At 40.5% G+C, this 14,018-nt stretch overlaps 1 protein-coding gene across 9 annotated transcripts in view; it reads right to left on the bottom strand.

Annotated features, from left to right (window-relative positions):
• Positions 1-3,241: 3,241 nt before the first annotated feature.
• The window catches only part of pam (peptidylglycine alpha-amidating monooxygenase), an 88,590-nt gene continuing 77,813 nt past the window's right edge, over positions 3,242-14,018 (bottom strand). For 5 of the 9 annotated variants that reach the window (XM_076079506.1, XM_076079507.1, XM_076079509.1 and 2 more), the window contains 3 exons: positions 13,755-14,003; positions 12,231-12,290; positions 3,242-6,903 (listed from right to left, as the gene is read on the bottom strand). In XM_076079506.1, the coding sequence (XP_075935621.1) occupies positions 6,725-6,903; positions 12,231-12,290; positions 13,755-14,003 (488 nt within the window). In that variant the 3' untranslated portion in view covers positions 3,242-6,724. Of the gene's footprint in view, positions 6,904-10,699; positions 11,028-12,230; positions 12,291-12,541; positions 13,224-13,754; positions 14,004-14,018 lie in introns of all 9 variants that reach the window. The other 4 variants (XR_012947819.1, XR_012947821.1, XR_012947820.1 and 1 more) reach the window with 4 other exon arrangements.

Genomic DNA, 14,018 nt, shown 5'->3' with positions numbered 1-14,018 from the left:
CTGCCCCCTGGTTTATTATTCGAGAAAGTGTAAAAAGTCACTCCAATTAGTTGTCTTCTCCTCCACTCCATTTTCAAAAGCTCTGATGAAAGATCTGCACTGAAGAGGGTCTCCATCAAACACAGGAATATTTCTTACAGGAAGGACAGAGCACAGATTTTGCTGGACCAGCAGAGCAGCGATGTCATTTTGTCTTTGCATCACATTTACAATGTCATTCTGATGGGGTTGAGTTTGCACAAGTCCTGCTTGATTTTCATTCACAGTTTGTGTCGCTTGAACTGGAGCATCAGTCTTTAATAGCATCTCATCAATTTGTGTTTTTGACCTTTGTTTGGACCTAACAACTTGTGGTTGCGTTATGGGATCAGACACAGAAATAACATCCATTTGAACAGGAACAAAGGTGTAGGCATGGGGATTCAATTGTCTTGCTTCTTTGGATTTGTTCCTTTCAAAATAAGAGTTCATTCCGTCCGAACATTTTGAGCCACGCTGGATGAATTGATTTCCAAGACATGAAGCTTTGCATTTGTAGCTGCCAATTCCGTTTCAAGTTCCAATTGTTCCTTTTCTCTCTTCAACATTTCCTGTTGAGCTTCTATTAAATGTTTCCTTTTTAGAGCAGCAACACGCTCCATCAGAGCTGCCTTGTCGGCCTTAGCTCTAATAATTCCCCGGTTCCCGGCTAAACACTGTTGCTACGTATATCCTGTGTGTTTCTCATCTGTTTCCTGAAGAAGGGGGGTCCAACCAAGCTTTTTGGACCCGGGGGGGAAGGGATTTGACTTTTGGCGAATGGAATTTTACGCTAGGCGAGGAGCGGCGCGTTTTTTGATTTTTACTGGCTAACGAGTCTGTCAATCAACACCAGGCTACTCCCACTGAATTCCTGAGACTCTGGCGCGTCGAAGGAGGTCTCATTCACTCAAATTGACCAATCATAGGCTGAGATAGCCTCACATAGACACAGGCAAACTGCAGTCAGACGAGAATGGATCCATATTTCACAGCTCAGATAGGATCCAGGCTGTCAAAATGATGCCAAACTGCTGTATTTGGATAGATTGAACACTAATAGTGATAAAATATGGTATATAAAATTACAATGGAATAGCTGGAACATGTGACAATTTTGCTTGACCCCGCCTGACCTCTGTACTAAAACCTCTCTAACGTTGTCCTGCTTCACTTTATCAAAGTCAAATTTTGCATAGAGACTGCTGACATGTGCTATTATTTGGGAGAGTTTTTAGGCTTTCAGCTACATTATTTCAAAGAAATAATATCAATAAAAGTGCTTTCTTTTCAGGCGAACATGAAACTTTTCAATTTGAGCTGTGTGCCATCTTCATTTACTCTTAACCAGTAACATATACACTGATTTTACACATCTGAACAAATCTCACAAGTGTTACCTTTATTATAACATAAATATTATTCAAATAGACCTTGTAGTTATAGAAAGACACTCTTTTTAGTATGGGTATGCAATTTTCGAGCAGAGGCCTAAAAATAGGACTAGGGCCCAACGGGTATACTTAGTTTCTTTGGTTTGTTAATTTGTTTATGAATTGGGTAACACTGTGGGCACCTGCGGTTATATATATAGGAGTAGGCAGGTAAAGGAGCAGCATGCACTGGGGTGGGCCTATGGTTGTTAAGCAAGAGCAGGAGAGGCAACAATAGGAGTTCCTTTGTTCTTTTGTATGTTTGCTTGTTTTGTTTTGTTAAATAAATGATGAGAAACAAGGAATCCTGTATGGACAAATCCTTTAATTTATATTTGCTTCAGATTTTTTGGACAAATGGTAATGATAAATGGTCTTGTACCACCTTGATCAACTGAATAATCAACTGATCAATCAACTAGCGTTGGTTTACATAGTTTACGTTATGTCAGTTACAGTAGGAATCAAGCCATCTTTCACTAAGGCTGACATGAACAGGTGGATGTTATCCTACTTTGTGAACAAAAATGACAGTGCGACAATTATTTTGTCAATTTATGAATCCTAAATAGTTTGTCAATCTTCACTCCAATACTACTACTCCTCTACTTTTTGGGTTGAAGTATACATGGTGCAGAATGTAAATGTAATATGTTTATTGTAATAAAGAAACATAATTCAAGTACATTTAATGAATGTTCACCTCAGGAACACCACCGAAATGATCATCCATGCCCTCATAACCTCCAGACTCGACTACTGCAACAGCATCCTCTATGGTTCTCCCAACAAAATCCTCAATAAACTCCAATATGTTCAGAACTCTGCTGCTCGACTGCTCACTTCCACCCGCCGCTATGAACACATCACCCCGGTCCTTCACAACCTCCACTGGCTCCCGGTCAAATACAGAATAGACTTCAAAATACTACTCACCACCTACAAAGCCCTAAACAACCTGGCCCCTCCCTACCTTCCAGACCTCCTCCCCCTCCACGCCCCAACCCGTTGCCTCAGGTCCGCCGGTGCAAACACTCTGAAGACCATCAGGACCAAGCGCCGGACCTGGGGTGACAGGGCCTTCTCAGCTGCTGCACCACCCCTCTGGAACACCCTCCCCATCCACATCCGTGAGGCTCCCTCCCTATCATCATTCAAACAAGCCCTCAAAACCCACCTCTTCAAACTCGCCTTCACCTGCTAACCCTGCACCCTACCCTCCACTACATGACCCATTCCTCACAGCTTCTCCAGTTATTCATTTTTACCAAAATGTTCTGTTTTTGTTTTGTTTGCTCCTCTGTCTTTTTTGTTTGTTTGTTTGTTCCGTTTGTCTCTGCCCTGTAAAGCGTCTTTGGGTATTTAGAAAAGCGATATATAAAATTAAAGTATTATTATTATTATTATTAATGAAGGAAATACTTTCAGAAGTGTTTAGCAGGCTGTGCCATCGAGTGTTTACCTAAATCAGCATGTCTGGAATGAAATGTGTTTATAGTTGCCCTGATCAGCCACACTCAAAGGCAGTGTTAAAAGCTGTCCGTCATAGAGAGGGGAGAGAGTGACATCATCTCTCTTGGAAGACAGTCATAGTGTTGCACTTGGTTGTTCACGTGAAAAGTAATAGTTGTGTGGAGAATGAAAAAAAGAGAGCTAGAGAGAAGTACAAACCCTGGCTCCCTTCTCACACTCCACAGAAAGGCCATCTGACAAAGCCTATTGGCCTTTATCCCAAGCAGTTGTTCTACATGTCTGAGTGGTATTCATACAACCAACATCCGACACTGTGATACTTTGCAGATACTTTATTACACAAATAACATAGTTACTGAAAATAGTACTCTTGCTGCAAATTATGCTGTCAAAATAAATATCAGATAGCCCACACATGACTGCAACATTGGAAATGCAATTTCTCGTGCATGCCATTAAGGAATTCATTCATACAAAGTGTATGACAAATACAGATATGGTAGATGTAATAGATATTGGTACAAACTAAAATATTTGATTAGGGTCTGAGAATACAGGATGAAATTTAAGAATAGGTTAATGAAAGATTGAGGAAATGAAATGAAACCCGAGGATACAGAATTAAACTGAATATTCTGATTGGGAAAGCAACATACTCTTCATCCCACCATTTTTGTGTCGTCTTTGTGTCTGTCTATTTTTGTATGATGTGCGTAGTGGATTAGCTTATATTAATGGACATTAATTGATGCATTGTTATTAGGGCTACCCATGTCCTTGATTCAGATTTCACTGAATTACATACTTTGATTGACAACCTTGTGGTGTAGGTTTGAGTGAACATGTTTCCTGTACTCAGTTGTAGTTGAGAAACAATTCCAGGTTGAAACATTGTAATGAACTTTTCAACAGCTGATGTACCTGTGCACGATTCACAATACACAAAAGATCACACTGCTGATACAGAACCGTTAAACGCAGACATGCACTTGAGGACCGCCCTAATGAAGACAAGCATCACAGAACTACACACGCTTCTCAAATCTGAATATTTGCTAGTTTTCTGTCATCTATATCATTAGTATCTTTTGCTTTGGACAGATGGTCCGACAAAACAAGATATTTTAATATTTCAATTTGAGCTCAGGGGAATGAAGATGGATACTTTCAAATATGTTCTGATATTTTATAGATGAGACAATTGATCTAGAAAAAACTGCCAGATTAATCAATGAAAAATGTTTTAGTTGTAGCCCTACAATATTAGGCCATGCAGTGCACTACTCTTCACTTTTACTGGATCACCAAACCAATAATGTTCTTTGCTTTGGATTACTCAACTCAAGTAAGTTGTGAGAGTACAGTGTGCATTTAAAAAGAGAGCACAAAAATATCAAGGATTTGTTGGTCAGGAGCTAAAAGCTTCCCAACAGGCCGATCTGGTTCCTACATACAATATGTATGTAGCAATTATTTCTCAATTCATGTTGTTTCTTTATATTATTGGAAGTTTGTAAGATTGTTGTAATAGTTACAGTGCTTGAGACTTGGCTGTTTGATTGGCATCGTGCACACACACACTCACACAAATATACAGACATAAATATACATATAATAGCATCCATTTTCTGTTCACTTGAATGGAAGAGAAATCAATACAGTACAAGCTCTACAAGCAGCAGCTGTTCTCATCCCATGGTACATTTTGTAATGGCAGGTGCTGAAGAAAGGCAACATACAGATGTAAGAAGGCACAAAATTACAAGTGAAATGTTACTGAACTTGGACCAAACATCATGTTGAACTAATGCTGTGTGTTGCTTTACCACATGTAATAGATTTATTGAAGGAAGGATGCATTTGTCCAGTAAAACTAAACGGTCTATACTATATGTTATATCAGTGTTGTTAAAGTATTTATTTCTAAGATCACAATAAATCTATAATCTATAATTAATCCTGCTTGATTTAATTCTTACTCAGATATTGAGATGCCATGAAACACTGTATTCATGTCCAGGTCTGACTCGGCTGAACTAAAACACTGAACAGCTAAATAAACAGCCAACAGGAGTTCTCTCTTCTTTTCTTCGGGCTCTATCTTAATGGAGCAAGCACAAAGATCTTTGGACCATGGACTGCATTTAAGCTCACTCGCTACTTTTGGATTAAAGATGTGTGATTAATAAATACGGTCAATCAAATCACTGCTCTCATCTCTCTGAAACAGCTAAGCCAATCAGAGTGAGGTACGACAGCTCAACAAGAACAGATGACAAGTTGCTTATACAGGAAATCGGATTTTTGTCTGTTTAGTGCAGAGCGGCACGATGTGAACACAGCACCACACATCTGTCAGAGGCAGATGTGTGGGGGGGGTTAACATACTTTACAGGATTTACTACAATTATAATTTTACGTGATCACCTCATTTCAATACAATGTCAGTCTTTTATCTTCTTAGGAGGTAAATGGCCACATTTTGTATGAAATGCCACTTTTTCTAATAACTTGTAGTTGATGCACTTGATTCATGAACTCCGGTCATGTGATGTCTCATAAACAGCTGTGTTTCACTGGCCAGCCTGTATCAAGGTATTTCTTGTGATTGGCCATGCGTAGTGGAACTGCAGTCTGCTTCATGTGTCCTGATTCCTTCAAGTGTCTGCAGAAATGTAATGATCTTAAAGGTACAATGTGTAGTCACATTGTTGCTTGCTGTTGTTTTTTCTCTCCCCCCCGCCTTGTTGCATGTGTTCAAAGGAATAAAACCCTTCAAAGATGACACAGCGTAGCTAACCAGTAGACAGCAGCTGCACTTTTCAAGAACCAATGACCACTGCCGGAGTTGACATAGAAACAATCCTCCTGCTTCCCTGACTGGTGACTTCAGGGAAGCAGTAACATAGGCCTCCCAGTGAGTTATGTGAACAACGAACAGGTAGTTAACAGAAAAAACTACAGTTTGTAGGCTGCTGTAGATTTAGAGACTGCAGCAACAAATAGAGCCTTCAGCAAAGAAAACAGCGCCCAGCAAACTGTTTGGCGAAATGTTTTAATCAAAATTTGAATGGAATCGTGACCTTAAAATCAAAAGTAAAATCCAATCACGGATTTGGGGAATAGTGACACACTCGTCATAAGTGATTGAGAGGGATTCCTCTCGTGGTCCCTGTGCACCAGGCAAACAGACGGCGAAGCGAATGTCATCGTCAGGAACAAAGCAAACTGTCACAGTGATGCATGTGCTGCTCTGCCGCTATGAAAACAGAGCCCTTCAGGTTTCAAACAGGTCGCTTTGGGTACAAATGAATCAATTGTCTAACTGTGTAATACTTGACACCTTTCAGTCACAGAAATTCTCCATCTAGTTAAGTCATTTTGTGAAGTGTGCTATGAGTTAAAATAAAAATCCAGCAATGGGCTTCGATCTGTTTTCAACTCTTTACAATACAAGTTCCTGATGCTCATTTCAAGAAAGTCCTTTGAACGTTCTTGTTCTTGTCTTAAGGCTGAATCAGAGGATTGTGTTGATCATTTTACTAAAGGCCAGTTGGATTAGGGGAAAACAATCTGTCATAGTGATATGTGTGAATTGTGTCAACAAGGCTGTATCAAGACCGTGGGTTAATTCAATTAAGATTAAATAAATTGTCCAAATTATGCTAAATTATTTTTATGTACAACATATTTTTAAATATATAAACAATAACATTGGCAGCTAACACAACAGTTACACACATGATGAATAATATACATCTTGGCAATGTAAGCAGGAAGTTGGTGGCTGGCCCGAGTGTCTAAGAGGAGGACGGAGGAGGTGGCAGAGCAGAGTACTCCTCATTCTCAGAGTCGCTGCTGTCCCCGTCGTTCCTCTCCTGGTCGCTGCCTTCAGTACTCAGCTGGTCAAAGCCCCGACGACTGTAACCCTTATGGGACGCAAAGAAGTTCCCCAGGTTCAGACTGCCCACAGCTTTACCTGCCAGAGGGACAAAATAACATCACTAACATGATGATTATCTACAGTGTCCACAAATACAACATTACCTTCTCGGGAGAGTTTTGGCTCCAATATTGAAACCGGCCTTGCAACAGTACAGTTCACATTTGAATATTCATATTGACCAAATGTAAAATCAGGGTCAATAAAAAAAAAAGCTCCACAATGTTATGCAAATCAAATAGATAAACATATAAAATAATAAAATAAGTTTCAATGAGAGGAAGAATTATTCAGAACCTTTGATTGAGTTAAAGTAGTAATATCACATCGTAAAAACTACTTAAACACTATACACCATAAAAAGTCTTTGAAAATTCAAAAGTAGGAGTACAGAATGCTAATTGGTAAATAAACTCTACTTGTATTTCTCTTTTCTAGTCTTCCGACCACTCAAAGCTCTTTAACACTACATGTCATCATTCACCCATTCACACCCATTCATACACTGATGACAGGAGCTACCATGCAAGGTGCCACCTGCTCATCAGGACTAACTGACATTCAGACACCGTAGGCACAGCTACGGGGGCAACTTGGGGTTAGGGGTCTTGCCCAAGGACACATCGACATGGACCGGGATCGAACCACCGACCCTCTGATTGAAGGACGACCCTGCTCTCCACTGAGCCCCGAAGTATTATCAGCAAAATGCACTTGGTGATCATCTCACTCAGTATGCTAAATAAACCCTAATAATATCTTATATTATTTATCTACGTTATACTATTTGCTAGTGTACGACACATATTTTGAAGGATCAACATCCAATCCTCAGCCTGCTACTACGGCTGGGTGATATCATAAATAATATCCAGAGATTTGTAGGTTATGCTGCGATATATAAAATACATCTCAATGATTCAACCCTTTTTATGCATATGATCATACCAGTGTGATCATTCAAGTAAACTAATCTGAATTTAGAGCTTGCATATGACATTTTTGGGGACTTTTAAAATTCCACCTCAGAATGTCTTAATATTGTCTGAGAGACACTCTGAGGTGGAAACAGGACGTTTCTCAATGGCACTGAGGTGATGTGCTGTCATTTTGAAATCGTATTAGTCTTTGGAAATATATTATTATGAAATCATTATTAAGTTTGACTAATTATTACCAGAATTCGATTTTTCTCTTAAATACAGTTTGCAGGTGGTAGTTATTATTATTGAATATTTATTTTGATGTATTGATTTATTACTGACAGACTGACTGACTACTTGAAATTGCTTTGTTCACCATCACTGGAAGGTCGCTTTTATTTTGAACTCAGTTCTTCCTTCTGCGTGAACAACGTGGGGCGAGTTACGTCTCTTTCCAAGTGGAGGCTGGCTGGACTGCACTGGGTTGTAGGGCTGTGCAAAAATATCGATATAGCTTAATATCGGGATCATTTTTTTAAACGAATATCCTCTACACGAGACTGTACAATACCATTTCGCCGCACTACTTTTGGTCAATCAGCCTTCTCTGTAAAAGCAACACACCAGTGGAACACCCTGCCTGAAGGTGTGAGGAGCTGCAGCTCTATTAGCACTTTTAAAGCCAACTTAAAAAGTCTTTTAAAAGCTGCACAACACTGCACATACTGACCTCTATTCTTGTGGTCTTTTCTGACTTGATTTTATTGACACACATTCATTTTTCATGTGCTATTTGTGTGTAGCGTTGTATTGGGTGTCTTGTATGTTTTTATGGTATATCTCTGTATTATGTCTTTTCCTTTTACTGTGTTATTGTCTTGTCCTTGTTTGACCTGCCAAGGGACTGCAGATGAAAATTAGCTTAAGCTACAATCTGGTACAGTGCATCGAATGGAGACATTTATGTTTAAACTGTACATGGTCCCTTTTAAATAAATAAAGAAAGAAAGATTCTCTTTCTCATCTTTCATTCAATTTTCTTCCCTCTGCATCAATTTGTCTCTTCTTGGACAGTCTGGGATCATTTGTCGATCTTTTTCAACTCAATCACTTGTAGGAAAACCTCTTTACGGGCTGTTGCCTCTCCTGTCCACCTGTTGTGATAGTTTTAATGTCGGCACACAGACAACATGTTGTTGTGAGTGAATAATAGTGGTGTAACGGATCACACACATGTGAACCACGGAGTAATTACACAGTTCACCATCACAGTGTGAAATAAAATGTAACTGACAAAGTTAAACTCCGATATGGAAAAACTGCGGTCTAGCGGCAGGATGCTGTCATTTTGCAGGTCACAAAATCGACGTGCATTGTGGGAGATGTAGTTTATGGTCACTGTCCACCAGGGGTGTCAAACTCAAATACACAGTGGGCCGAAATTAAAAAATTGCTACAAGTCAAGGGCCAGACGGGTTCAACGTTTATTGAAAACCTATTGAAAGAACCTTAGTGCACATATTGAACCTGGAACTAACAAGGCCTATAGAGTATTGCCTATAAAACAACATTAATTATGAAATAAATGAAATAAATGAAATAAATGAAATAAATGAAATAAAAATAATAAATAATACATAAATAAAAAAAAATAGAAGTAATAAAATCTGTTTCATTAATTGCTTATGGCTCTATCTGCAGTTTTTCCAGAGTAATTTCAAGTGAAAACATTTTCTACAGGCAAACAACAGCCAAAAATAATTTACTTCAAAGAAAAATCAAATGTCCTGTAGTAGCAAGAGAAAAAAAATGCAAAAATGAAACTGCATTAAAAACTGAAAATGCGTCAAAGCACCGTTTGCTGCTCTGTGATGCTCACTGGTCTGAGCCAGACACTTGGTGTCTCATCTTGGATACAAGTTCATCAATGTCTGGGGTCAGGCTCTGAGCTGAGGAAATCCTCAGGATTGAGTGAAGGTGCTCATCAGTAAGACGAGTCCTGTGTGAAGTTTTGTTTATCTTCATCAAAGAGAACAGTTGTTCACACAAGTATGTGCTGCCAAACATAGAGAGCGTTTGAGCAGCCTGGGAGCGCAGCTGGGGCATTGTGTCGGGGATGAAACGTGGAAACTCTGCAGCGCCCACAGACTCATATTTTGCCTTCAGTGTGTCATTAGATTGGAGCTCAATCAGCTCCATTTGGAGGTTTGATGGTGCGTTTTCCACGTCAGCTGCAAATGGATTACTGAGCAGTTCAAACCTGCTTTTTTGGGCTTCAAAATCGGCAAATCGCCGTGTGAAGTCAGCACCAAGTATGCCGAGTTTTTCAGCAAACTGTGCAGTTGGGAAGGCAGCGACCTGCTCTTTCATTGTTTGGCAGTGCGGAAAATAGCTCAAGTTTTCCTGCAGCATCTGCGTCTCCCACAGGCGCAGCTTGGTTTTAAAAGCCCTCACTGTAGCGTACATGTCAGTGATGACACGGCCCCGCCCCTGAAGCTGCAGGTTGAGCGCTTTCAGGTTGAGCGCTTTCAGGTTGAGCGCTTTCAGGTTGAGCGCTTTCAGGTTGAGCGCTTTCAGGTGGCTCGTGATGTCACACAGAAACATTTTATTTCGGAGCTCTGTTGTGTCTTTCCCTTTGCTTTCCATGAACTCACAGATCTCCTCACGCAACTGGAAAAATCTTTCCAGCACCTTTCCCTGGCTTAGCCATCGCACCTCTGTGTGATAGGGCAAGTCACCATATTCTGTACTTAACTCCTCCAGAAAAGACTTGAACTGGCGGTGATTTAAACCTTTGGCTCTGATAAAGTTAACCGCTAATGTTATGATGCTCATCACATGTTCCATTTTCAAGGCTTTGCCACACAACGACTCCTGGTGTATGATGCAGTGATAAGCTGTCAACTCACTTGTGACGTTTTCCTCCTTCATCTTTTCTTGGATCCTCCCCACCAATCCACTCTTTTGACCGCACATCGCAGGCGCTCCATCTGTTGTCAGTCCCACAAGTTTATCCCACGGCAGCCCCATTTTATCTACACATCTGGACACCTCTTCAAAGAGATCTTTCCCCGTAGTTCTGCCATGCATTGGGTGTAATCCCAAAAACTCTTCTGTTACGCACAGGCTTGAGTCCACTCCACGGATGAAAATTGACAGCTGGGCAGTATCAGAAGTGTCGGTGCTCTCATCCGCAGCAACGGAGTATGCCATGAAATCTTTTCCCTTTCCCACAAGCTGTTGTTGGAGATTGGCAGCAAGGTTACGCACACGGTCAGCAACGGTGTTTCGGTTTAGGCTCACATTTAAAAATGCTTGCCTTTTTTCTGGGCACACGGCGTCGCAAACTTTAATCATGCAGTTTTTGACAAATTCCCCCTCGGTAAAGGGCCAGGCTGATTTTGCAACCTCTGCTGCCACAATAAAACTGGCCTTAACAGCAGCCTCGCTTTGTGATTTGGCTTTAGTGAACATAGCCTGCTGTGACACCAGACTTCTTTTTAACTCCTCTACCTTCTGTAGCCTTTGTGTCGTGTCCAGATGCTTGCATCTGTCTTGGTGCTTCGTTTCATAGTGTCTTTTTATGTTGTATTCTTTCATTACAGCCACACTGTCTCCGCACAGAAGACACACAGCTTTGCCCTTTACATCCGCGAACATATACTGTGCCTCCCACCTGTCTTGAAAACTCCTGTTTTCAAATTGCACCTTTCGTTTAGCCATTTTTTAGGGCGAGGGATAGTTGAAAGTTGACACAAGTGGTATGTAATACAGACTGTGAGGCGCGCGTTCGCGGGCCCACGATTGACGTGCCGACACACGGGAAGTGCATTGTGGGATTTGTAGTATTATGGTGGTGCGTGCGATATACCGGCGGGCCAGCTCTAATAGTAAATAGATTTTATCATGCGGGCCAAAGATAATTCATTCACGGGCTGGATGTGGCCCGTGGGCCTTGAGTTTGACACATGTGCTGTACACTGTAAAGCAGCATAGACTTACATTTTAAGACAACCATATGCCTTTTATATGGAAGCCCATTTCCGGCAGCAAAAAAGATGAAAAGTTAGACTTGATAATAAAAATATCCCCATGGCACTTTTGGTGCATCCATCTGTAACCATGACACCGACCAGATGTTTCCGGTTGCCACCTCAGCCACATCGGTTTTATTCTTTCTATGCCAGAGCAGCTTCTTGCTTAAAATCCTTTCCACAATGGGGATTTTTATTTGCAAGTCTAACTTTTCATTTAGTTATTGTTTTTTTTTTGCTGGCGGATTGGCGGGCCACAGTAAACGATGTCTTGAATTTGCCACGTGATTTAGAGTATACATTTTAAAAAACAAATAGTGTAAGAATTAAGTCACAAACAAGTGCCAGGTCAATGAGAGGATTCATTAGGTAAAAGGCATTCGATTTTTTATGTTAAATGACATACCTCTTATTTTTCCCAAGATCCCTCGCACAGAACTGGGTTCAGTTTTCACCTCACATGCGTCTGCAAACAAACAATATTCAATAATAAGCCGAATGCTGACCAAATATTAGAGTACAAAGACATCAAATTATATAAGGCATGTACTTTTTTTCTATTATTTTCCTATTTTTAGGAGAAACTTAAGTAATCTTTGTGAGTTGGTTTTGCAAACAAGTCTTTCATTCATGACTTTACTTGATATTACCGTTTTATTTCATAAACCCAAAATGGTGTGTTACAGTAACTTTGACTACTATCTTATCAACACTGACCTTTACTTGAGATTCTCAGGCTATGGATAGGGAATCAGCTCCCAGCTTGGTTTTGCCTGAAATGTGCTTGACCAGAATGTTTCACACCTACAGCACCAGGCTTCATCTGAACACTGAAACTTGGCCAGGAAACGGATTGTGGTCTGAATAAACCACAATTTTGGAATACACCAAAATTAAATTTTGTGACCACGGCGATGTTAACTCCAGTTTGTTACACAGTCTTTTGTAACCATTTTTACCAGACAAGCTCCAGTCCTCACATCACACAAATGAAGCTCTAGCGTAAGTTCAGACAGGAAGACTTTACTCTCGCATGCCTCAGCCCGTAGTTTATTTACCAAACATCTGCAGTCACTCCTCACGCATGCTCACTCATTATTTCCTCGCTGTTATTGTTTGGGGCTGTCAATCATGATATCAGCTGTTTAGATCAGCTGGTCTCTCTATCCAATAGCACAACGACAAAATTGCATGGTTAGCCTATCATCGTGCTGCTGCCTCTCTTAAATATGATCGTCTCTCTGCCTTCAGTACGTTCATGCTGCTGTTACGCAAACCTCCACCCAATCTTTGCAGATTCATCAGCTTCATCAGCCACCACCACCAGTGTCTGGACTCCACGGGGGGATTTATCTTGCTGCTGCTGCTCAGAGCAGACGCCCCTCCATTACAAGTCTCCCTGTAGAGTCCAAGCACCAAAGACTCTGAAGACTATCATCGCATATCATTTGTTCACAATAAACAATTATCTTCTTTATCAGACTTGTCTTTCTTGATTGAAATTAACAGCAAGCTAAAATCTTTCAGTCATGGGGTGCTGGACAAAATGTCTTTCATTTGATCGGTGCTCATTTTGTCAACAGAAATTTTGATGCCGACATTTCTGTTCATTGCGCCCTGACAAGTAAAGACGAAGCAAAATAGTTGTCTCTGTTCAGGCGGACACGTGATGCTAATTTAGATCATTTTTTCCCCCATTAACCAATAATTAACCCTGAACAGACACAATTAAAATGTAGGGTGCTATTTAAAATGTGTTATAAAATAACCAATACAATAAATAAATGGCAAATACTGCCCTGCTTTCCTCAAAACAATCATTATCTAAACTGGTATTCTAAACAAATGACTAGATTACCTCATTTGGATTTATTAAAATGATATCTATTTTGGTGTTCGTTAATGTCAAACACTTTTGGGTCATACATACTGTTTTTTCTCCAGCAGATGAAGAGTCCAATGGAGATGACCACCAGTAGCGGGATGAGCAGCAGGGTGGTGATAATAGCTGGGAGTACACCGTGCTCTCTGTTTGGCTTTGCTGCACTCTTCTTCTTCTCCTCTTCTGCCTCTTCCTGTGGTTGAGGCTGCAGAGACACAGTTTGCTTCTCTTGGATGGCTGCTGACTTTGACATGTTGTGCTCCGGCCTCACCTTAGTTCGGACAAATGTCTCCATTTCTATACAGAGAGAAA

The sequence above is a fragment of the Anarhichas minor genome, unplaced genomic scaffold (genome assembly GCF_050575085.1).
Source record: "Anarhichas minor isolate MPS153535 unplaced genomic scaffold, ASM5057508v1 ptg000073l, whole genome shotgun sequence".
In the NCBI taxonomy this organism is placed as follows: Eukaryota; Metazoa; Chordata; class Actinopteri; order Perciformes; family Anarhichadidae; genus Anarhichas; species Anarhichas minor.
The sequence above is the reverse complement of the archived record's forward strand: the minus strand, read 5'-3'. Positions and strand labels throughout refer to the sequence as shown.